At 43.1% G+C, this 22,977-nt stretch overlaps 1 protein-coding gene across 1 annotated transcript in view; it reads left to right on the top strand.

Moving 5' to 3' along the window:
- SND1 (staphylococcal nuclease and tudor domain containing 1) overlaps positions 1–22,977 on the top strand; it is a 402,639-nt gene that overhangs the window by 52,342 nt on the left and 327,320 nt on the right. Inside the window, exon 10 of the mRNA XM_046669618.1 lies at positions 6,341–6,454. Coding sequence (XP_046525574.1) covers positions 6,341–6,454 — 114 coding nt within the window. The remainder of the gene's footprint in view (positions 1–6,340; positions 6,455–22,977) is intronic.

A 22,977-nucleotide genomic window follows, 5' to 3' on the forward strand; every position in this document is an offset into this window, starting at 1 on the left:
GTTGACCAACTTTTTCTTAGAGTAAATAGTTTAGGCTTTAGGGGCTGTATCATCTCTGTTAGAACTACTCAACCTGCTACCTTAGCAAGAAAACAGCTATAGTTAATATGTAAATGAATGGGCATGGCTGTGTTCTAGTAAAACTTTATTTACAACAGTAGGTAGTGGGCTGAATGGCCCTTGAGCCGTGGTTTGCCAACCCCTGTTCTAGAACACGGGATATCAGTGTTAAATGTAAAAGGAAAAAATGATCTGTCCTTTTCTTTCATAACCTGGAACCCAACTGCAGTTTTATAGTCGTTTTACCTGATTTAAAATGTCTATTAATGCCAAACTACTTTTTCAAGGAAACCTAAAAAGGTCCTAAGGTGCCCTGGGCCTTCGTGAACATAATCTGACAATCCTACAAGTTTTCGCTGAAGGATTCTGCTCTGAGGCTCATGTGACTGTCAGGCCTGAGCAAATAGTGGTTCTCTCTTCAGCAGTCACCCTGTCTCCTAGGAATTAATTGTACAGGGAACAGTTAAACAGCCTGAAAAGCCTGTGAAAGGTGACCTATGAACTCTTTAACTGGGTGCCTCTGGGGCCCTCTGGGTGATTTCTGGAACTGATGTAACGCTGTAGATCAGAGTATTGGCCAAGAATCTCACTTCTGAGAAATATGCAACTCAACAATGTATTCTCTTGATACATGTGGCCTATTGAGAGGCTGGTTTTCATCCTCTGCTTAAGCAGTTTCACTTCTTAAGGAAGGAAATGCAAGGGAGGTTCTCCTTGTCTCTCCAGGTTAGCAGAGAAGCATGTTCACTTCACAGCGATTAGCTGAGCCTGCTTGAGACTTTTGTGCCTGTCGTGGCTTGCCAGTTTCCTGCCTGCCTTCCCTGTGGCGTTTTAGCTGATCTGTGCTGTTTGTAGCCATATGGTCCCCTGAGCACGTGGCTTGGCTTCCCTGTCCCTGCTGCTGGATGCTTGGGCCTTGCAGATTTCACAGACCTGGATAGCTCTCTGGGGCGGGGGTGGGGGAGTGGCTGCATGTCCTCGGGAGGTGGAGTCTTCTCCCTGTCCTGCCTGGTGCAAGGCCTCTAGCTTGGTTCTCTGTACCAACAGAGCCCTGAATTGGGTGCTTTGAGAAGATGCAGAAGAATGAGAAGTGGTTTCTGCTTTTAAGGAGCTTACCCTCTAGGGCTCTGTCTGGGAGATTGCCATAAGAAGTTACTGTCTGGTGTTGGTGGCCATGTCCAATTAAGCTCTCCATGGAGACAGTGGGTTCTAGTATGTATTTGGTTTGGTCCTGATGATTTTTTGCTATGCTTCCAGTCGTGGCTTTGAATGGAGTTCATTATCATGTCTCTCTCAGATGGTTTTTAAGCAAGGATCCTTTGTAATACTTTTGGCATTATCTAGACTTTTCCATTATATTCTCATTTGGTAATGGGGAGAGAAGAAAATTTTGTCATAGGGCTTTCTGGTGAAATGGAAGTTCTGGGGATGGTCTGTCTAGGAAGGTGGCATAGGCAGTACCAGAAAGAGGTCAAGACTTGGTTTATAGCTTAAGTTAGCAGAGGGATTTGCTGCTAAGAAAATAAAATGATTGAATTAGGAAACATGTAAAAAGTATTTATGTGGCTTTTTAAATTGAGACTATACTTTTTAGAAAGCTTTAGATTTACAGTAAAATTGAGCAGATAGTACTGAGTTCCCACATTACCCTCTCCCCCCTCTCAGTTTGCCCTATTATCATCTTACGTGAGTATGGTACATTTAGTATCATTAGTGTACAAATATTGATGTGTTATTATCAAATAAAGTCCATATGCTAGTTAGATTTCCTTAGTTTTTCTCTAATGCCCATTTTCTGTTCCAGAATCTCATTTACAATAGCATGTTAAATTTAGTTGTCGTGTCTTGTTAGGCTCCACTTAGATATGACAGCTTCTTAGACTTTCTTTCTTTTTTTTTTGAGGAAGGTTAGCCCTGAGCTAACTGCTACCAATCCTCCTCTTTTTGCTGAGGAAGACTGGCCCTGAGCTAACGTCCATGCCCATCTTCCTCTACTTTATATGTAGGATGCCTACCACATCATGGCTTCTGCCAAGTGGTGCCATGTCCGCACCTGGGATCCGAACCGGTGAACCCCAGGCCCCTGAAGCGGAATGTGCGCACCTAACCGCTTTGTGCCACCGGGCTGGCCCCTCAGACTTTCTTTCTTTTGATGACCTTGACAGTTTTGAGGAGTCCTGGTTGGTAATTTGGGAACTTTAGAGTTTCTCTATATTGGGATTTGTCTGATGCCTGGTTTCCTTTTAAGTATCTGTTACAGTGTCTAGTCTGTTTGACCATGCTTAGGTGCCCAGAAGAATTTGCACCAGGAAATTGTTGTGCTTAGTGTTTTGTCAAGGACACAGGGTGGCAGCTGTACTTTTCGGGACGGGGAGGGGAGGCATCTGTGTAGTGACTCCAGGCCGTTGCTGTAATAGTTGTGGGGTTGTACTCCTCATTTTACCCACTTTGGGTGTTGCTTCAATTGCCTTTCCAGGATTAGCTTTGGGGAGAAAAGGCATAGCATACAGCCTTAGGGAGCAGGAGAAGCAGCTGATGTCGTGATTTCAGAGAGTAGAAAGGGTTCTTGGTGTCCCATTCCCTGTGGCTCCATCAAGAGTACTCCTTGGTGGCACCCGTAGAAGACCTGTTGGGCTGACGTCGTTTTTTCCCTCTCTGATACTGTATTGATAATTTAGGCAGGTTGGGGAGTGTTGGTAGTTCTGCCTGGGGAGCTGTTCTGAGGATCTCTAGCTCAGGAGGCTGTTGGAGGCTTTTTTTGTTCGTTTTATCCGTGCTCCAGGGTTTTAAGAAGCTGAACAGCAGCAGCCCTTCACCACCCAGTGAGCCCTGTGGACGGCTCTCCAGATGGGGAGTGTGGCAGGAGGCCAGAGACAGGGATGGATGTCCCTTGCCCCTGTCAGCACTCAGCAGTTCTCTTGACTTGTGGTAGCCCTTAGCCTATACTCGTCATCGTTAAACCACTCATTTTTCCTTTTACAATTGGGCTTTAAGAAATGGGGAGGGAATTGGGTTTAGGGCATGTATCTCAAGTCCAGCTAGTGACTTCTTCTGTGTAGATTTCTGCTCCTGTACCTGAGGTTAGCTGCTGAAGTGCATGGTTTGGTAGTTGGGGAGGGTTGGGAGGGGTGGGGTGAAGTGATTAGGGAGGGATCTGTAGCTTGTGGAGAAAGTGAGCAATGTGGGCATACTTTGAATTATCCTGATGAGAAGCACCATAAGAAATATCCCGTCAAAAATGTGGTCTGTCACTGTGCTGATGAGCAGGCTTTGGCTAGTAATCCACTCTGCATTTTACTCATTGCAAAGTACATGACTATAACCACTATTTTATTACTTCTTTCATGACTCTGCCCAGGAGCTGCTTGTTCTCTAGACACTAATAACACAATTTACAGAAGAATAAAAAGTCATAAACCCCACTTACATACACACACAGACACACACGCACTCACCATATATCCCTTCACCAGAAAGCCAGACCTCGCTTAGCTGGCAGCGTCAGAGTGCGCAGTTTCTGAGGAGGAGGTTTCTAATCAGGGAGATGCCGAGCAGAGAGTCTGCTGCTGAGGCCTGAAATTTACAGCTCCAAGAATCCATCCACTGCTGCTGCTGTTAATGCATTATAAGGGGTGACGAATACCAGTCACTTGTCACAGGGGTATGCTTAGATCTTCACATTCTATAATCAGGAGGTGAAGATGTGAGCACGATGATACTTTCCCTGGTTTTAGTCTTCTCTGAGCATGAGTAGGGAGTGGAGAATGTCTAGATATTTCTCATGTCTTGATGATAGGAATTCCCTATGTTTTTGGTAATTGACAGTTTAATAGGAGTTAGTTTTGGTTGAGAGGAATGTGTAGATCCTTCCGTCATTGAGATTTAGGAAATACCGTAATGTGTGTGCATTTCAGATGCCTGACGATTACCCTGTTAGCCTTTGGGCAGTGGTCCTGTACTTTTGGGGGAGGAACAGTGTTGATTTGCTGTACTTGGTATTTTGCTTGGTATGGCTTTGAGGATTTTTCCTTCTCTTTGGTCTGAGAGTGGGATAGCAGAATAGCATGTATCATGGATAGCTTGCCAGCCATTGTTCTATCATCCATTGTACAGTACTTTCTCCCAGACATGAGGTTTTGACAGGGAAATCAACAGCTGGGGTCTTTGTCTTTTGGACAGTTGTCCAAGCCACTACTGGTGTGTTTAGGGAGTAGGAGAGAGATTCCATTGTGCTGGGCATTTTTATTTCATGTTAATGTGTCTGGATGGTAAGGGGAATAAGATCTCCTCTTTTTCATTCAGTTACTGAATCTGTATTTTTGGTGACAGCTCTTGCCTGTTTTTAAGTCCTGCACTCATGGACATGTTTTTGTGATTGGCCTGGCATAAGGGGCTCTTTGATTTGGAGGGTTCTATATACTTCAGTACCACCAATACTTGGGTAACCAGCCCTGACCTTGATTTGGTCCTGGTGTGACCACAGATGGTACTTTTGATTACCCTTAGACCTCACCAAGTTTTTCTGGCCAGGTGACTTTTGGGTTCTGGCTGTCTGGATTTTGGTGTTTAGCCTTTGTGATTCTCACATCTGTTGAAAAGGTTATAGCAGAATGGCTGTAGTTATTTGAGACTGGCTTTTTGCTGCTTGTGGAGTTGCAGGTTCATCTCATGTATAGTGGAAAATTGAAAATAATTTTACCCCTCTACTAATCTGGTCAGTTGTTTCTCAGACCTTTCATTACTTTTCTGGTCACTGGCCTGTTTTTCTCTGCACTGCTTCCATTACTTATGGTGGTAAAACCCAGGGATATCTCCTATTCATGAGCCACAGTCAGCCTTCCATGGTCTTACAGCTTGATTCCAGCTGTCATCTTTTCACTCTGTTTGATGGCCCCACTCTCCTGCTATTTCCTGTCGTGTATAATTTCTCACTTGTTTTTGCTTTTTGCTGTTTCTTCAGATTGTCCCTTAAATCACTCTTTTTGGAACCAACCTGTTGGCTGGTTCTTTGGAGAAGGCAGAGAATAGCCATTTTTGTAGCAGTCTGCAAGTAAATGGGTATATTTGTTCTAAAAGTTCTGAAGCTTCCTAGGGAGTAGTTAGGGAGGGCTCTTTTAGGATACTTATCAGTGTAGTTCCACCATAGCAGAGGAGAGTCTAGCTCTTTTTGTTTCATGCATAGAAGAGGAGGGAAATTTTGTGAGTGTACCCTCAATGTGGCAGCTGACCTGTAGTTTGTTTGGCTGCTTGATGGTTTCTCATGAGGCCTGATTGAAGCCTAGAAGAGTTGGTTTTGGTTTTGTGGATGAACTGGATGGTGACAGTGTTTTGTAGTCAGTAACTACCTTGTAGCAAAGTGTTGCTTGCAAAACAACCAAACAGCCTTATAACAACAGGCTCTGCATATAATTGAGTGACTTGTAGACTACTGGCTGAATTATGGGTTCGAGTTATAACCTTGATGTAGTCCTAGGCTGGTTTCAGTGGAATTTTATTCTGTACACATTGGTGGAGTGTTCTAATAACCTCCACAGAGGATATTTTTGCTTTTGCCCTTTGAATAGGTATCCTTGGAAGTTACCTCCGACTGGAAGTTAATCTTTTTCAGCTGAGAGTGGGGTCCACTGTTACTGGTTCTGGCTTCCAAAACAAAGATGCCCATAGTAGTGCTCTGAAAAGGTGGCTTTCAGAGTAGCTGAAGTAATATTTTAGTAATCTAATGTTTCTTCATGTGAGATTAACAGCTGAGCATCTTCTCACACTGAGATGATAATTCTTTCTGCCCTTCACTTGCCTTTGATTTTTCTGCTCTCTACTGGGGCTTTCTAGTTTGGTTCTTTCACATCTAGTGCTGGTACCTTCTTCTAATCCAGCCCTTATCGCTTTTCCTAGATTCACATTGAGATAGGGATTTTGATTTTAGTTTAGAACCTGTTGCAAGGAAAATCTTCAATAACATGTACAGACTGGATTTCCAGTTCACAAGCTTTGTACTTAACCACATGTCTTGGTCAGGGCAGAGATAAAAAAGATTGACCATCTTTATGAATGATATAGATTCTGCCTCGTTGAGAAATCATAAGGTCTTTGGTGGTTGCTAATTATAGCATAGTTTTCTCCAACTTTGTTGCACCATGAAGGATGGTATTGAATTTACCCCAAATGGCTATTAATCTCACTTTTCTCCCTGTAATTGTGGTGGGTCTTGCTTCTTACCATGTGTGCTATGAGATCTGAGACATTGAAACAGATTTGAGCATTTCTGCCTTCTCTCCCACAGGTGATGCAGGTGTTGAATGCTGATGCCATCGTTGTGAAGCTGAACTCGGGTGACTACAAAACCATCCACCTGTCCAGCATCCGACCACCAAGGCTGGAGGGGGAGAACACACAGGTGAGAACAGGGTAGCAAGGGAAGGAGCTGGAGAATTAGTTAAATATGGTACATATATGTGAGGATGCTAAAGGACAAGTATTTCAAATCTCCAAAGTATTATTTCCTAATATTTGCAGCCTAGCTACCACTGGGCAGGCCTCAATTTCTCCAGAACCACACTCACTGATCTACCTCATTTTGCCTGGGCACTGCTGACATTCCTCCCTAGGGGGCTTGAGAGGCGTAAGGGTTGGGATATTTGGGATGGTGCATGAGTTTTACTTATTAACAAGATCTTATTTCTCTGAGAATAAGAAGAAGAGAAGGTCGGTATCTCACATGCATGGCAGTGAGGCCTGTTTCTACTGGTCATTTTGATTTGATAGTTCCCTATGTTTTTGCTCTAGGAAGAAATGAATTTGGGTATATATATTCTCTGGGGTCACCTACTCATCTTTTGCAAGTAGTAGCTATGATTATTAGTTACACTGATTTGTGCTATTTGTTGGCTCTTTTGGCAGCATAGGTGCTTGCCTAACCAACATGTCTGATTTGGGTATATCCATTTTGAGAAATTATGCTTAGGATGAAACCTATAAGTGTTGGTAGTCTGCAGGCAGTTTTGTTTTAAATTTTGTGATCATTTTCTTTCCATCATCATGAGTTATGAGAGGTTGGGAATAGGGATTGGGGTTGAACTTCTTTTTTGTTTGGTTATGTATTGTTTTTACAGACATCTTTCCAACTCCTATTTTTGCCTTCTGATGTCTAAAGCGTGTGACTGTTGACTGGTCTTAGAACTGGGTCCTCAGTGAGAGCCAGTGCCACAGGCGAGTGTTGGGGTAGTTTCCAGAAATTAAACAGCATGGTTGAAGTTAGTGCTGTGTGCTATCTACTTTTTAAATTTATCCCTTTTATAAGGATAAATTTATGATAATTCATGTCTAAAGACATGAGATTTGATTTTCTGATGTTTTGCACATACGCATGTCTTGGTGCATTCACAAGTCGAAATTCATGTCCTGTTTTCATTTATGTGCGAGTTTACAGACAGCCCGTAAGAGTAAAATAAAAATATCATGATTGTCTTTTAAATCAGATCATGCGTAAGAAACATATATAGAATGGGTTCTTTGAATGTCTGGCCAATCAGTTCATTCTTTCCCTTTTATTCCCCATAGAGAAGGCAATTTAATGCGGCAAACGGTATTGTGGTAAGGTTGAGAATTTAAATGCGTGAAAGCCTAGAAATGCCAAAATAAAGTTCTCTCAGTAACTGTAGCTCTGCCTCACTGCACAGAGAAAATATACATCTCCAATTTTATCAGTTTTGGGACTAGTTCACAATTCTGCATCTGTGCCATGCAGTTGGAGTTAAGGTTCCCACAGCAACCACAACTTTGAAATTCTTGAACGTTAATTCTTGTGCCTGCATCATCAGCCAAAGAATTATGTTAATGTAGACTGTGTAGCTGAATTTTAAGTAGTTTTTAGGAGGGGGTGGGGGTGTTATAGCTTAGGTACAATGATAGGTTTTCTGGAGTAAGAGTTAAACTACTACTGAGAATTTTTAGATTTTCAGGATTCTTTGCAATCCCTCAAGGGGTGATGGATGGATTTCTCTTGACCTTGTGGACCATGGGAAGTTGTGGGAATATATTTCCTAGTTGAGGTAGGATCCTGTTTATAGGTTCCCTTGTTCTTTATCAAGGTGGGTTATCTCTTAATTTTTTTTAACTTCTATTCATTCTGAGATCTTACTCCATTTTAAGAAAGTTCTAAGTAAGGCTTAGCTCTAAGAGTCTATAACATGGATTTTGAATGAAATGAAGAATGATTTCCCTATTTGTTCATTAAATTCCTTTGGAAGATTTTAATGAAGGGTCACTTAAGAGATAAGTTAGTGTAATACACCTCGAGTACTGTGGTGAAGGCCTCTGAGAAGAACCCAGTTGTGGTAGGTGTTAGGCAAGTCTTCCCAGGAGCAACGAGTGTACATCTTGAGTGTTCATGGATGAGGAGAAGTTAGCAAATAGGAGAAAGGGCACTCTAGACCAATGCTGTCTAATAGTAATGCAAGCCACAAAGCCAAGCTATATTTGTTATTTTAAATTGTCTAGTAGCTATATTTTAAAAATTAATTGTAATGCATTTTATTTGACCTAATATATCCCAAACAGTATCATTTCAACATTTAATGAATATAAAAAAGTAATCAGATGTTTTACTTAAAAATTTTATTTTTACTAAGTCTTTGAAATCTAGTGTATATTTTACACTTGGAACACATCTCAATTTGTTCTAGCATATTTCTAGGGCTCAATAGCTACATGTGGGTTGTGGCTACTGTAATGGACAGTGCAAGTTTAGAAATTCAAGTGAATGGAGTCATCATCATCATTGATGAATATTTATTGGGTGCCCACTCTATACCAGATACTGTGCCTGGGGATGCAGCAGGAAACAAACCAAACTCTCCTGGCACCACCCTCATGGAAGGTGAAAGTCTAGCAGGAGAAATACAGCAGTAATTTCATTTATGCTACGTGCTTTGAAAGAAAAGTTTAGAGTTTATGGGAATGCATGATCTGGGAGAGCTTTGAGGAAGTGACATTTAAAGCCTGAAGGGTGATTAGGAGCTAGCTGGGTAAAAAGTGGGGAGAAGACGATTTCTGACTGAGACAGCAGTAGTGACAAGAATTGGGTGAGTTTGGGAATAGGGAATAGATGGCCACTATGGATGGTGCATGAGTGGTGTGATGCCTGTGTGGTACGAAATATAGGCAGGACCAGAGCATGCGTGTCCTATGAACATCTAGATTTTTTCTTGAAGAATTTGAAGCCAGGGAATGGCATGTTAGGATTTGAGTACTCTTCTGTTGGTCGCTTGCTTTTATAAAACATGAAAGCAATTTGCATTTCTAAGAGAAGATCATACTGTACGAAAACTGATCTTGCAGCAAGGATTCTTTGGAGACAAGGAGTGGACCTTGGAGGGCCTTGAATAAAACACTCAGGAGAATGCCTTCTGTCTAATTTTGGGACACTTTATGGGGGTCATTGGCTTTGAAATGGAGAAGGAGATAACCTGACAGCTTATTGTTTTGGAGCTCATTCTAAACAAAAGAATAGAGTGGGAGAAGGTGAAGCCTAAGAACTGGAGGAGTAGGTACAGAGGGAAAGAAAGCCTTGCATGAGCTTCTTCAAGGGCAGGCAGATGGCGTGCAGTGACTCCTGCTGTGGGCTAGGCCTCCCTACAAGCTCCCAGATGCTGACTCAAGGGGGCTTGTCCTTCAAGTAAGGAAGGGGAGATTCTTTTAATGTCTTTCTTCCCCAAGCCCCAAAAACTCTAATAACCTGTCATCAACTAATATAGATCTTCTGAGACATCTGTATATTGTGAGGATAGGAGGACAAATTGGATTTCCCTTTTTTGAACACAGAGACAAGTTCATTTCTCTTAAATTATACATGAAGGCAAGGAGGTTTTGCCCAAGGCTAAATGTATACTTCCACTCCCCTTTTTTGGTTACTTTCTAATTGCAGCCAGAGGAAAGGCTCTGGACAAAACAGCATGATCAAAGAAACTGCTTTCACCCTAGGCAGCTGCCTTCCACTAGTACCCAGGAATCTATAGGGAGCCACTACTCCCAGAGTTTGGTTAGAACTTGAGTCGTTGCTGGAACGTATGACAGGAGAGTTAAAAAGCAAGGGTGTGTAATATTTCCCCCAAAGATTACAATGGGGTGTCTGATGCTGTTTCTGTGGCACTGTGCTTCTGGATGATTCAGGGTGAATCCAGTGTCAGCTCCGGCTGGCTGAGAGCCACTTTGGATACTGACGTGTGGTATTTCTGTGGACCTGAACACGTTATCAGGGGTTCTCTAAAGGTATAGTTTGTTTTATCCAGTTATTTGCCACAAAGAAGCAAGTGCTTAGTCTTGGAGAAAGGCTATGGGTTTTCTGAGCTACTGCCTTAAAGGAGATAACACATTGTGCAATCTCAGGACTTCCTAGAGAGCATTTGGCTTTGATCTGACACTGGAAAACCTAGTGCTCTGTTGCCCAGGGCTGCTGTAGGCTTTGTGTTACACTTGGAGTGTTAGTGACAAAGGAAACACAGCCCCTGGGCATCCAATGAAGGGGCTGACTTATTCCCCCATGAAGTCTTCTCATGCAGTGCTATTGTAGCGGGGAAAGTTACAGAGCGAAAATTTACCTTGAAAACAGGTACACAATTTACCCAACCCCCAGGTCTTAGTGTGAAAAGTTTCCTTTCAGTTGCAGGGCCTTTTCCCTCAAACTCCTTTTCTTAGCCTTCCTGCTTCCCCACCTTCCCCCGTTTTTCTCTCCCTCTTCTACGCCCCCCGCTCCCCATAAGCTTGGCCCTCTGGGAAGTGTGGAAACCTGAAGGTAGAGCCTTTCCCCTCATCTCCTAGTCCTGCTCTATCACCCTGTACTCTTCTCTTCTCTTATCAGGTCTTTCAGCCTCTTTCCTGTGAATTTATTTACGACATGATTGTTCTTTCACAGCAGGGCCTCTAAATGTTCAGACCTGGGCACTAAAGGATCCGTTTTGTTAAAACTGCAATCTGCCTAATCTCCCAGTGTCCTCGCTGCCTTTTGAGGGGGGTTTGTTTCTCTGGACCCCACTGGATCTCCGCCGTAGGCAGGTGATGGTTGACAGAGCTGCAGGTAGGCGCATTATTAGTGATGCCCTGGGATTCTTCAGGGCCTTTTCTCAGAGGCAGGGCAGTTTCGGCTGCTAATAACTCCATTTGTTGTGTAGGGCCCCAGGGTGCTTTGCCATTTAGATGCGATTAAAAGTGGTTCTCAACTTATTCCCTCTGGTTTTGATTTCTGAAAGCAAGATGACTGGTCCCTCTGGACCCTAAAGCAGATGATGCTGCCACTGAGATGAGATGCATACCAACAGAAAGCTGTGGGGCTGTAGTCCCTAAGTGAAGCAGGGGCAAACCAACAAACCCACTGACTGTGATCTCATGCTTGTGACTGGAAGCATAAGGCAAATAGCAAATTAGAGAGGGACTCCAGCTTGGCATTAAGGACCTTGGAGAAAAGCAGAAGCTCTTTGAAATGGATATAGCATTTCATCGGTTTCCATTGGGGAGATTTGGGGACTGTAGCAATGTGATCAAAAGACCTAGAAGATGTCAGAGCCCTGGCAGAGGCATTCTGTACCGGTTTCAGAGTTGTTTGATCTGGGCATTTTTGAGAACACTTGAAACCTTCTTTGTTAGAGGACTGAAAAAAATTACTAGTAGGAGACTATGGCTGGGTCTTAGCTCATCTATTTAAGATTCCAGGATGTATATATCCTTTCATTTTTTGAAGATTAATACCTGTTCCTTGGCTGGAGAGGTCACTGCGGGCAAGCCTGACTCCTCGTGGTAAGGTCAAGACATATGGGATCTGGGTAGATGTTTCCTAAAATGTACCTTCCACTGATAAGCGAATTATAACCTGGAGAAGACAGCAAGAGCCCATCTTACTTCCCTTTGATTTCCTTTCCTCTCCCTGTTACAAATTATACTTTCTTTCGTGTCCTTTAGTTAGTGTGTCCCCGTTCCCGTGATCTTGCCTATGCCCTTCAGATAATTTTCGTGGGATTTTAACAGTGTTCTAGTGCGTCTTGGTCGTTAATCCTTCCCTGAACCATGTGCGTTTACCTCTTTAAATCCATCTCTTTCTCTCTTTCTTCCCTCTTCATTTAATCATCACTGTTACACAGTTCTATATTTTCAATTTCTCTAAATCTTCCCCGTGCTGGTTTGTTCATATTTCTTGCCTCTTTTCAGTCTGTGAGCTGCAGTAATTCTCTCTTGTTTCCAGAGTTGACGGCACCATCATATTTGCTGTCCCGTGAACGTTTAACATAGCTGCTGTGCTGAGGTAACCCTCTTTCTTGCCCTGGTTCTCGAAAGCCTCTTAAAGCCAGAGATTTCCGTGCACACGGTTTTTCCCTTCACCTGTGCCATCCTGTACTGTTTGTGTCCGGGCCTGCTTTCTCTTGGGAAGCCTCAACTGCGCTGAGGGAAGGAATGGCATGGTTTTCTCAGCTTCAGACCCTCTTTTTCAGAATCTTGCAGAGTGCTATGAATATAGTATGCATTTAATAAATGTTTAAAATATCTGCTGAGGCTTAAGACCTAATCCATACATTGCGTTTGAGTGGCAGCATTTTTACCACCTTCCAATCCATTGCTCATCTCCTTGCCTGCTTCTCATAGCCATTGCAGCTTGAGCCAGTGTACTGGTGTCACAAGGTCCCAGCAGGGAGTTTTGCATTCTGGTTTTTTCTTCTTCCTAATTGGAGTGCTTGTTTTGCTGGCCAGGTCACACATGGCTTAGTTTTCTGTAGGCACTTCCTCTTCCCCACTCCTAGTTCCAATTTAGTCATTGCCATTGGGTTGACTAGCCCTGCCTCTCTCTGAGCGGTGGCTTTCCTCATAATGGTATTCTATTAGCACAGTGCAGATTGGGTTCAGTCCACCTGAGGGGTTAATTTCAGGATTTTAAATGCACTTGCAGATTGGTCCCCAATTGATTTTCTTTTAACACCTGTACTCTTATTCAGGCTTTCCCAAATATCCTTCTTTCATAGCAGTTCAGGTGTCTTGATTCATTGAAATTTTTAGGTGTACTTTTTCCCTAGGGCTATGTATTTTTTTACTGTTGTTGACCTTGTTGGTTGTCAGGTTATTTCTTTGCTTGGAACTAATTTTGAAATCAATTAGAGAGCGTTGCCTTCATCTTTCTCTCTTTATTTATGAGATACTGATTGCAGAGCTACCTACACTGTGTTTAGATAAATTACCTTTTTTTTGCATAATATTTATATTCAAGGCAAGTTGGGTGCAGTCATCCAGCGTCTTGCACTTCTGCAGGCCAGGGCTGTAGGTTTCATTCCTTGGTGGGCTAATTAGCTTTGTACTGCGAAAATTTTGTTCAGTTCAAAAACCAGACATTTAACTTCCTCATCTTTTATAGGCACTGTGGATCTGGGGAATTATTTTTATTAGTAGGGTGTTTATAATTTTAGAAACTGACTTTCTACTTCTGACCAGTGTGTGTGTGTTGTGGTCACAAGGTGGACTTTTATGCTGATGATAGATTTTGGATAAAGCAGCTTCAGTTCGTGTCGCTGCTTTGGAAGAGGCTTTTCAGAACTGAGACTAGAAGGGGAAGCTGAAGGACACAGTTGCTTGCTTTTTTTCCCCAGCAAATGACAGCCCTATTGCTTAGGCATATTTTTAGTGTCACTTTTCATTTCAGCCCTCCTTTGAAAATCTACGGCCAGTTTATGGGTTGTTCATATTCTGCAGGCCTTAATCTCACCATCTAGCATGATGTCAGCCTGTTTTTGGCTGCAAATGCCTTTGCCTGGTTCATTGTTGGGTTGGTGGCCACCTTGGCCTATTGCTGTTTCACAGGAGGAGCTCTGTTCAGTTTAGCTGTGGAGACATTCTGGAGACCTTGTGTTCCTTACCTTTTCATTTCTTTGCTAGAAGCCAGTTCACATAATCTCCTTCTCCTTGTTTCTCTATATTGGGCCCTTCATGAGGCAAAGCAGAAATATCCCTTTTATATGGGCATCTGCTGCATCTTTGTGTTCAGACATTGGTCCCCAGAATTTGTTTCCTTCTGCTTCATGCTGATTCTGGATAACCCACATAATGGATGCCTGTAGTTTCTAGTTTCTGCTTTAAAAAGCTTTTTCCGTTTTCCTTTTTTTTTTTTTTTCCTTCCCTACTCAGTTTGATTTTCTGGGTCAAGTAGATTTCTTATTTCTTCAGATCTATTGCTAGCTCACTCCCCAGCACGTAGTTTACACTCAGATGTTTATTGTATGATGTCTCATCTCATTCACAGTGGCTGTCTTTACTCATTGTTCATAGTTTGGGTATAGGGGATGGGCAGAATACACTGACACTTGACTTTCTGAGTCTACTGCTTTACCATTCCTAGGACATTTTCTCGTCATTACTAGGGAGGTTAGTAGGAAGGTTTGACTTTTTTTATGTGCTGTTGTCTTTTGCAAGGTGGTTTGGAATAGGAGAGAGGCACATTTTTATTCATATGGAGCTGCCTTCAGCATCTGCTTATCCACCTGGAGGGCCTTGTTTTAGAAACACTGCCATGCAGAAGCTGTAGGTGGATCTCTGCAGAGGAGCTGCTGCTGTGCTACATGTCCACGGCTCCCTTTGCAGCCTACCTGTTCCCTCAGGCTCTGGCTGGAGGCTGGTCCCTATGGGTGGGAGTACAGACTGTACTGTCCGCCCTTTTCTTATTGGACCCACTTTCCTCTTTACCTCTTAGCGCAGCTGCTATGAGTGAGTGCACTATGTTCTGCATGGGAGAATTGGCAGATGGCTCCATTTGCTGGTTTTGGCCATTGGGACATCCAGGATTATCAGGCCAGTTTGTATTTTAAGAGGAAGGAGACTTGACATCACTCAAAGCAGCTTATTTTCTTTCTTTCTTTTTTGTTTTTAAATATTTTATTTTTTTCCTTTTTCCCCAAAGCCCCCCAGTACATAGTTGTATGTTCTTCGTTGTGGGTCCTTCTAGTTGTGGCATGTGGGACGCTGCCTCAGTGTGGTTTGATGAGCAGTGCCATGTCAGCACTCAGGATTTGAACCAACGAAACACTGGGCCGCCTGCAGCAGAGCGTGCGAACTTAACCACTCGGCCATGGGGCCAGCCCCTTTTATTTTTCATAAAGGGGAAAGACGTTATCCCAGCCCTTTGCTGTTTCTTTCAGTGAGCATTAAACCAACAGCTCAGCGTTTTCCTCAGGAAAACATCTAGGGTCCCTCCCTGCTCTTTGAGCCAGGCTCTGTCTCGCCTTTGTAGATTGCTCTGTGGTGCCCGCCTCCTTGCTCTTAAGGCTTTTGGGCTTCACTCTTCCTTCCCTCACCCCCTTCCAATCCTCTTCTCTCAGAGGAGTGAATGGTTCTTTCAGTCTAGACACTCTTGTTTGCATACCAAGTTATAGTTATTCTGGAGGTGCTTGGACTCAGTAATACCAGAGTTCAGGAAGATGTAAGCTTCTCAATTGAGAAGCTTCAGTTTGTAACAGCGTTTGGGTCCCTTGCTATTAGATGTCAATAAAATATAGCAGGTTGAGAATAGTCATTGGGCTCTTTTAGAGAGATAAGTCTCCATCCTAAAAGATACGATTAGTCTCAGGGTACCTGAGAGAGTAGATGGAACCTGACACATTGAAAATTCAGTGTAATAAAATCCCACAGCCTTTCATCTCTCACCCTCATCACCCAGCAAGAAATGGGTTCTGAGGGCAGAAGCTGGTAGTGTTTAATATCTTGTCTCTCTGTCTAAGAACATAATCGAATGTACTTAGGTAGGAGCATGCTCTCTTTTTGCTCCTGTGACCGTCTCAGAGCTGGCAGCGTTGGAGACTTGTGGCCTAATTCTCCTTTTCCCCGAGCATGTTATCTTCTCCACCTCAGAGTTCTCGAAAGTCTTAATACAAGCTGTTCCCTGTTCTTTAGTTTGTTTGCTTTTGTGTTTTGACTTGAAAGTATTTCTGAAAGTATCTGAATGGTAGCAGCATAGATTTGTGCTCCTGCTACTTTAGTTTTCCTTTGGATTTCTTTCATTTACCTCCCCATACCCACTGTGGTTCTTCCATTCTCCCCTACCACCCTCCCCCAACACTGTTCCTCCCCCCTGGAGAGCAGAGAGGGAGTTTATAAACTTGGATTTGAACGATGAGGTCACTCCTGGCCCATGCAATTTGGTTGTTCTATTGCTTGTTACTGCAGACCTTGCAAAGGAGCTTGCAAAGGTGGCTATTCCCTGTATTCCCCTCATCTTGAGTGTTGCTCTTAAGTTCTCTGTGCTATGTTTTGGATGCTGCATGAGCCCAGACATGAATGCTTACCATTGTTGAAGTTAGTTTACTGTTGCCCTTCAGCTGCCTTGCTTTGGGTTCAGCCAGGAGTGGCATCTTTAACCTGAATTCACTACTTAAAACACTGACAACATCCAAACTGGATCACTCTAGTTTTCTTGGATAACCACATTTAAGCTGCTTATTAAATGCAATTTTATGTTCTAGAAAACTGCATTTGCACAATGTAAGCCAGGCCAATATCCTTCTACTCCCAGAATTCACCTAAATTGATATCTTAATTGGTCACATCTCTAAATCTATAGCGGATAGATACTGATTTGAAGAAGGCACCTTGCTGATGCGGTAAAGTCTTTGGCTTTTTAAGTGCTTATATTGGGACAGGGTTTTCATCCTTCTGGCTTGTGTTAAAGAAAAAGTTGTTCATGACACTTGTTAAAGTACAGTAAGGTGGACTTGATATAGGACCACTGTGATGGGTCTAGGGACCGCTACAGTGGGGGAGAGCGATTGAATTCAACTCCAAATACGACAAGGAAAAGTGGGAGTTTAAAATGAAGAACCAGAGTGGGATGGTGGAGGACGAGGAGCCCAATAAGCTTGAAGAGGGGATTCTGGCTAAACTGACTTACTGGCAGGATTCTTGCTAAAACTGGACAATGCAAAGTTGAATATGGTACCCAAAAGTCAAGCCTACTTGAGAAGAGGAGAATTCAGAGGAACCTGGGCAGAGTTTGGTCAAGGAAAGAATCTTTGTCGTTTGTGATGTCAAGTTTCAGTCGTGGTGTTTGTACTTAGTGGTAGAAGGTTTGAAAACTCCAATTCTTCAGAGACTTATATGGTTTGCTTCTGTGGTGCCTATAGGAGAATGCAGGCCGTAGATAGTTACAGCTTTAGGATACTTCTTCCTCTTCTTTCTCGCTCCATCTTTATTGCCCTCTACATACCTTTACCTCCTTCTCCCTCCTCCCTAGTGTGGTCCTTATTATTGCTGTCTTTGGTGGTGGTCAGGATGAATAAGAGGGAGTGAACAACTGGGAAGTTAAATATTTCTCTTTTTTCTCTTTACCTAAAGTTCACATTGACTCTGTGTCTTTTCTGCCTGGTTGTAACCTACTCCCATGGCTAATTCAGGGATGTCCAACACCTCATGGTATAGAGGTGACTGAGCTTAATGTAGCAGGGAAACTTGAGGATTTAAAATCTGAGGAAGCAGTTTTTGACGCTCTCCTCCTCATGCTTGTATATCTTGTGGCATAGTGGTGATGCTGAAGTGACTTGGAGTTCAGAAGCTGGAGAGTGGGGATTCATTGCTATTTCTGGCTGCCGTTTGACCTTGGTACATCTCCCTTCTACCTGTGTCGCCTTCCCTGCTAGGAGAATGATGCTCATATGTATGGTTCTAAGGCATCCCCTGATAGGAAGTTCTACAAGTGCAAATCATTTGATTGTTAACTGTTAGATTCACTGCAAATATGGCTGCCAACATTATTGCTTCTTATTTGCTGCAAATGAGCTCTGGCCTTCTGGGTTTGCACAGGACTGCTCTGAGGACAAAGATTAAGTGGATCTCTGTTGATGGCATATCTTTTGATTGAACAGTACACTGGCAGTGTGTATAGGGGTCTGCCACTGCCCTTCTCTTCATGGTTTCTCTTCTTCCCCCTCCCTCTAAGCCTCAGCTCAGATGCAAAGGTATGTACCCTTTTGGCTCTCACAGTCAAATCCAGGTGAGAGCTTTCCCCCTGGAGGAGAGGCTAGGTCAGTTTTTCGTACGGTGTGATTTGTAAGCTGCTTGTGTTAGACTCTCTGTGGTTGGAGCCTGGAATGTTCATTTTTCACAATTACCAGGTGTTTCTCTTGCATTTCAGCTTGAGACTACTGTTCTAGATTGTTGCTCCTAGCAGTGGAAAAGGGGCGTTTACTAAGGCTTATTGTCCAGGATTTTGGTCTCTGATGATACCATTTTTCTTCCGTGAGCCAGACTTAGATGCAGTAAGATATCTGCTCTTTCTTGTAAGAGCTGTTCTCCCCCCAGCCAACTGTTAACCAGACAGATCTCTTCTTAGCTTAGAACTTCTCCTGAGGATTCCAGTGAAGGGAGATCGGAGAATTCCGCCTGAAGAGAATGGGGTTCTCTAGGGAATAGTGGAGTTTCTTAGGGTTTATAACATACTGTTTGAGCCGATGTTTAGTTTAGGTGGGATCTGTTAATGGTTTCAGGGTGAATTTCACTTGATGATCAAAAGTGAAAAGGTTTATGAAGTGGTGCCTTGTTGGATCTGGGTTCACACCTCGTGTGCCATTATATGAACTGAACTTGGTAAGGTGCCATGGTAAACGCTGCACTTGCCTTCAGGCTGTGCAAGTAGCCCTGGAATGGTTGGAAGAAAATACAGGTGCTTTATTGCACATACAGAGGAGCCAGGAGCTTGATTGTGGTTTAGGAGACAGCACAGCAAAATCCTAAAGTGCCTTCTGAATCATAACAGGCACACGAAAGTACATTGTGTAGGTTTAGTGTAGGGTGGTGACTCTCCATTCTGACTGATGAAGGGCTAAGCTTGTCGGTTTTTAAGGCCTTGTAGAAAGTCTTCTGCTCAGTTCAGCTTCTTTTTAGAGTTCAGCTCTGAGCTTTCTAGGCTGAGGAATGCTGTCTGTTAGTTAACTGATTTATGCGAATAAACTCAAAGATGTGATTTAAAAGTCAGTTTTGGATTTCTTAATTTATGATGTGAAGTCCAACTGCTAAACAGACCAGAGACGGTTCTGAGGGGCAAGGTGTTCTCTTTCTTGTAGAGGAAGTTGGTTTGTTACTGGAGTCCAGGAGGTGGCTGGACCCTGAGGAAGGCTGAGGCGGCCCTGGATGTCTGTGTGGCCCAGGCAGCACATGAGGGGTTGGACACACACCTTCTCCATCCCCACCCTTGTTAGATAGATGAGGAAACAGAGATGTGAAAAGATTCCTTAGCTTATTCAAGGCTTCTTCCCTGGTAAGTGGATGAACTGGGATCTGTTTTACTTGCCTCCAGATGTGCCCCATGGACGTTCATGTTGGTTGGTCAGGTTGGTGATCCTCTCCCTTACACACCGGTGGGTGGACTTCTCTCCAAGCTCCTGTTCCTGCCATCTACCAGAAGCTGCATCTGGTTTCATGTTTTACTGTAACACAAGTATTTTTTGTTTCAACGTATTTTTACAAATATTTCCTGCAACCGTTTTGGAGGCACCATAGTTTATAACAAGAGAGATTCTAATTTATATTTTGAATGAGTGTTTAACATTGGAGAAGTTGGTGAACCATATCTCCTTAATAGTTATGTCTCCTGTATGAAGTTAGTAACCTCACTGTTTGGAACAGTCAGGCCAATCCTATGAAGAGATTGGATTCCGTGCCCCAACTTTTTTTTTTTTTTTTTTTTTTTTTTTGGCCCTGAGCTAATCTCTGTGGCAATCCTCCTCTATTTTGTATGTGGGACACTGCCATAGCCTAGCTTGATGAGCAGTGTGTAGGTCTGTGCCCGAGATCCGAACCTGTAAACCCCAGGTCGCCACTGAAGCAGAGTACATGAACTTAACCACTTCACCACCAGGCTGGCCCGTGGATTCCCCCTTTTTAATAAAGAGTCTCAAACTGGTCATTTTTGTACAGGTTTCCAAGCCCCGTGAGCATCTGCTTCTAGATACTTCATTATGAGTTTAATTTTCATACATTAACCCCATTAGATAGATGGCTTAGGCTTCTGATTTAATCTTTACATACATTCTGTACCCTAGACATTTTTTTCTGATTATAAATGTAACATTCTTTTTATTAAGTTTGGAAAATTTAAAGAGGAAAATATCAGTTACTTAAATCACACCACCCAGAGGCAACATCACCACTGTGAATATCTCATGGCCTTCTCACCGCTTCCCCGTGTTCATGTTTTGTAACTGAGCATTTCCCTTGGCATTTAAATAATTTCTAAAACATGATTTTTAATGGCTGTGAAGTTTTTAAGAATGTGGACATACCATAATTTATTTAACTAGTCTCCATCAATTTTTGGATATATGAATTATTTTCAGTTTTTATAATTGTTATATCTTCATTCTTAGAAAATTTGCCTTGCACTAGTAAGGAGGAGATGGTCCATTCAGATCTGAGGCAGCTCCTGGGAGGGTTGTGCTGAGTACAATGTAAGAAATTCTTACCACAGATACATGTTCCCAGAGGGGCTGATATTTAGCCCTGCTGGCACTACACTCTCTAATCACCTGATTCCTTATCTATCCATGTTCTTTAGAAGCAGGCTGGGATCCAGCCCTTTGTGTTTTGTTGCCAGGTTGGCTCCCTCCCCACAACAGCTGAACTTTCTGCTTCTGAACTAAGGGGGAGGGTAGTTGGTAAATCTTCTCCCAGGGACCACTGCTCTTTTCTGTCGCTCTGGCTTGGGACATGGAGAGACACTTTAATGGGAACTCAGAGACTCCCTTGGCAGTTTTGTGAGTGCAGCCGGCAGTATTTATTTGTTTTGTCCCATGTGCTGCTCTGTCAGGGACTTCCACAGGCCAAGCACTTGCAAGTATTTGTACAATTACATTGCAGATTATTGCATTGCATCCTGTTGTGATTAAACAATCACCCCCAAGTTAGTGTATATAAAGCAGTTGTATTTAATTAAAATACAACAGCACTGGTGACCAGTAGATATTAAAATCACTGTTGCTAATTTAAAGGAATATACCATTCCCCCATCTTGAGGAAGAGGCTGCCTATTCAAGGTTGGCAGGAAATGAGACTGAATGCAGGATCTCCACAGCCCTTCCGCCTCTGTGTGTGAATCTGAACACTGGCAACATATTCTTGTTTGACCTCAAGAAGTGATGTGATATTTACAGGGAGTTAAGGCTGAAGTCGTTGAGGCTATAACCTACAATCAGCATCTCAAATCTACTTTCAGGCAAAAAGGCAGCTATTGACAAATGCAGATACAGGTACAGTATACTGTCTGTGTCCCATGTCACTGAGTAGTTGAACTGTTGAATTCAGTACTTGGCTAAAAACCCTAATTTGGTGCCTTGGGAACATAGAGCATGTTATTATGCACCAACCTAGAAGTTACTGTAACTCTTTACATAGTTAATGTCTGTATACATAATTAGAAGACACCCTCAGATCCTCTGAAGTGTTCACATGCACAGTTTTGCATTCTTTTCTCTGATTATTCTTTGTGTGTCTTTTCTCTGCAGCTCAGTGCTCCAGTGTGTTCTTTCAGCCACTGGCAGTGTAGCTCTGTTCAACTGAAAGCTGTTTCTTTTAAGGATCAGCTGCTTATCTGGGAAAACTCCATCAGCAGATGAGGGGGCCCCAAATGAAAGTTGCATTTATATACTGTCTTGTTTTGTTTTTAACTTGGGTCTCTTTTCGTATCTCTCCATCCTCCACAGATGATCATGTCTTCAGGTAAACATGGTCCAGGGAACCTAGGGGACCAGGGGAGGATCGTCGGATAGGGGCTGAGTCACCACCTCTAACTGTCTTTAGGAGGTGCCTGTATGACCCCAGGGGAGGTGTTCACTCTTTTCCCCCCACCTTCCTGCCTCTGCTTAATAAGCTTTCTCTCTGTTCCCCTCTGACTGGGTCTGTAGCCCTAGCTGTAAGAGCTGGTAGAGGGCTTTGGAAGGACGCTTCCAGAGTTAGTTGTGTCTGATGCACAGGAAATGTGAGTGGAGATATTTTAATTTGTGCACAGGTGTGTGGCTTGGAGTGATATTGGCCCTCACTGGTTTGATGCTGATGAAACTGGGGTGGGGGTTGGGGTGGGAGGGGTTGTGCTCAAATGTGTCTGCAATTTCAGGAGGGGAAAGAATGAGTCAGGGCTGGTGATGATTTTGTGATGCTGTGTTGTTTGTATGGCTCCTTCCCTGTGGTTCTGAAGAAGAAATTAGTATATTGGTCATTTGAAAAAGTAATTTTAGCTCATAGACTCCCTGCCACGCTTGAGTAACTTTTGGAAAGTGTAATATTTTACCCAAATCCGATTAAATGTTAGACACTCTTCCTATATTCCCTTTACTGTCCTTTAACTGATTAGCGAAATATTTATGTGAACCCAGAAAGCTGATTTATTTATTTTATTGTTTTTTTAAATAACTTGCTTCTCCCTAGTGCTGGGTGCTGAGACCCAGACAGCCGCCATGATTTCTTCCATAATTATCATCTGCCTTTCCCTGGCCTGCATCCTCAAGGGACTGCTTTGAGCTGTCCCAGCTTTAATGAAGCCTCTAGCTGTCCCTCCCCCTGGGTGGGTGGTAATAAATCCAGCCAAAATATCCCCACCAAGGGACAGTGTAACTCATTTTAGAGTATATAGCAGATGAGTGGATAGGACTCAGCATCCTGATCCTCAGATCCCGGGGACAGCTGTGGAAGAAATGCAGAAAGGAAGATGCCACGTATCGAACTGGACTTGGGCCTTGCACTCTGGGAGTCTGTCTTGTCTTAGGTCTGAGGGTTTCAGCCATGGTTAATTTGGTGGCCAAGGTGCTCTGGAAATTCTTAAGCATCTGCCTCTGGGTAATCAGGTAATTGCTGATAAGGATGGTCTCTGCAATGTTGCTATGAAAATAGATAACAGATCTTGGGATCCAAGTTCTA

This window comes from Equus quagga, chromosome 8, assembly GCF_021613505.1.
Source record: "Equus quagga isolate Etosha38 chromosome 8, UCLA_HA_Equagga_1.0, whole genome shotgun sequence".
NCBI classification, from domain to species: domain Eukaryota; kingdom Metazoa; phylum Chordata; class Mammalia; order Perissodactyla; family Equidae; genus Equus; species Equus quagga.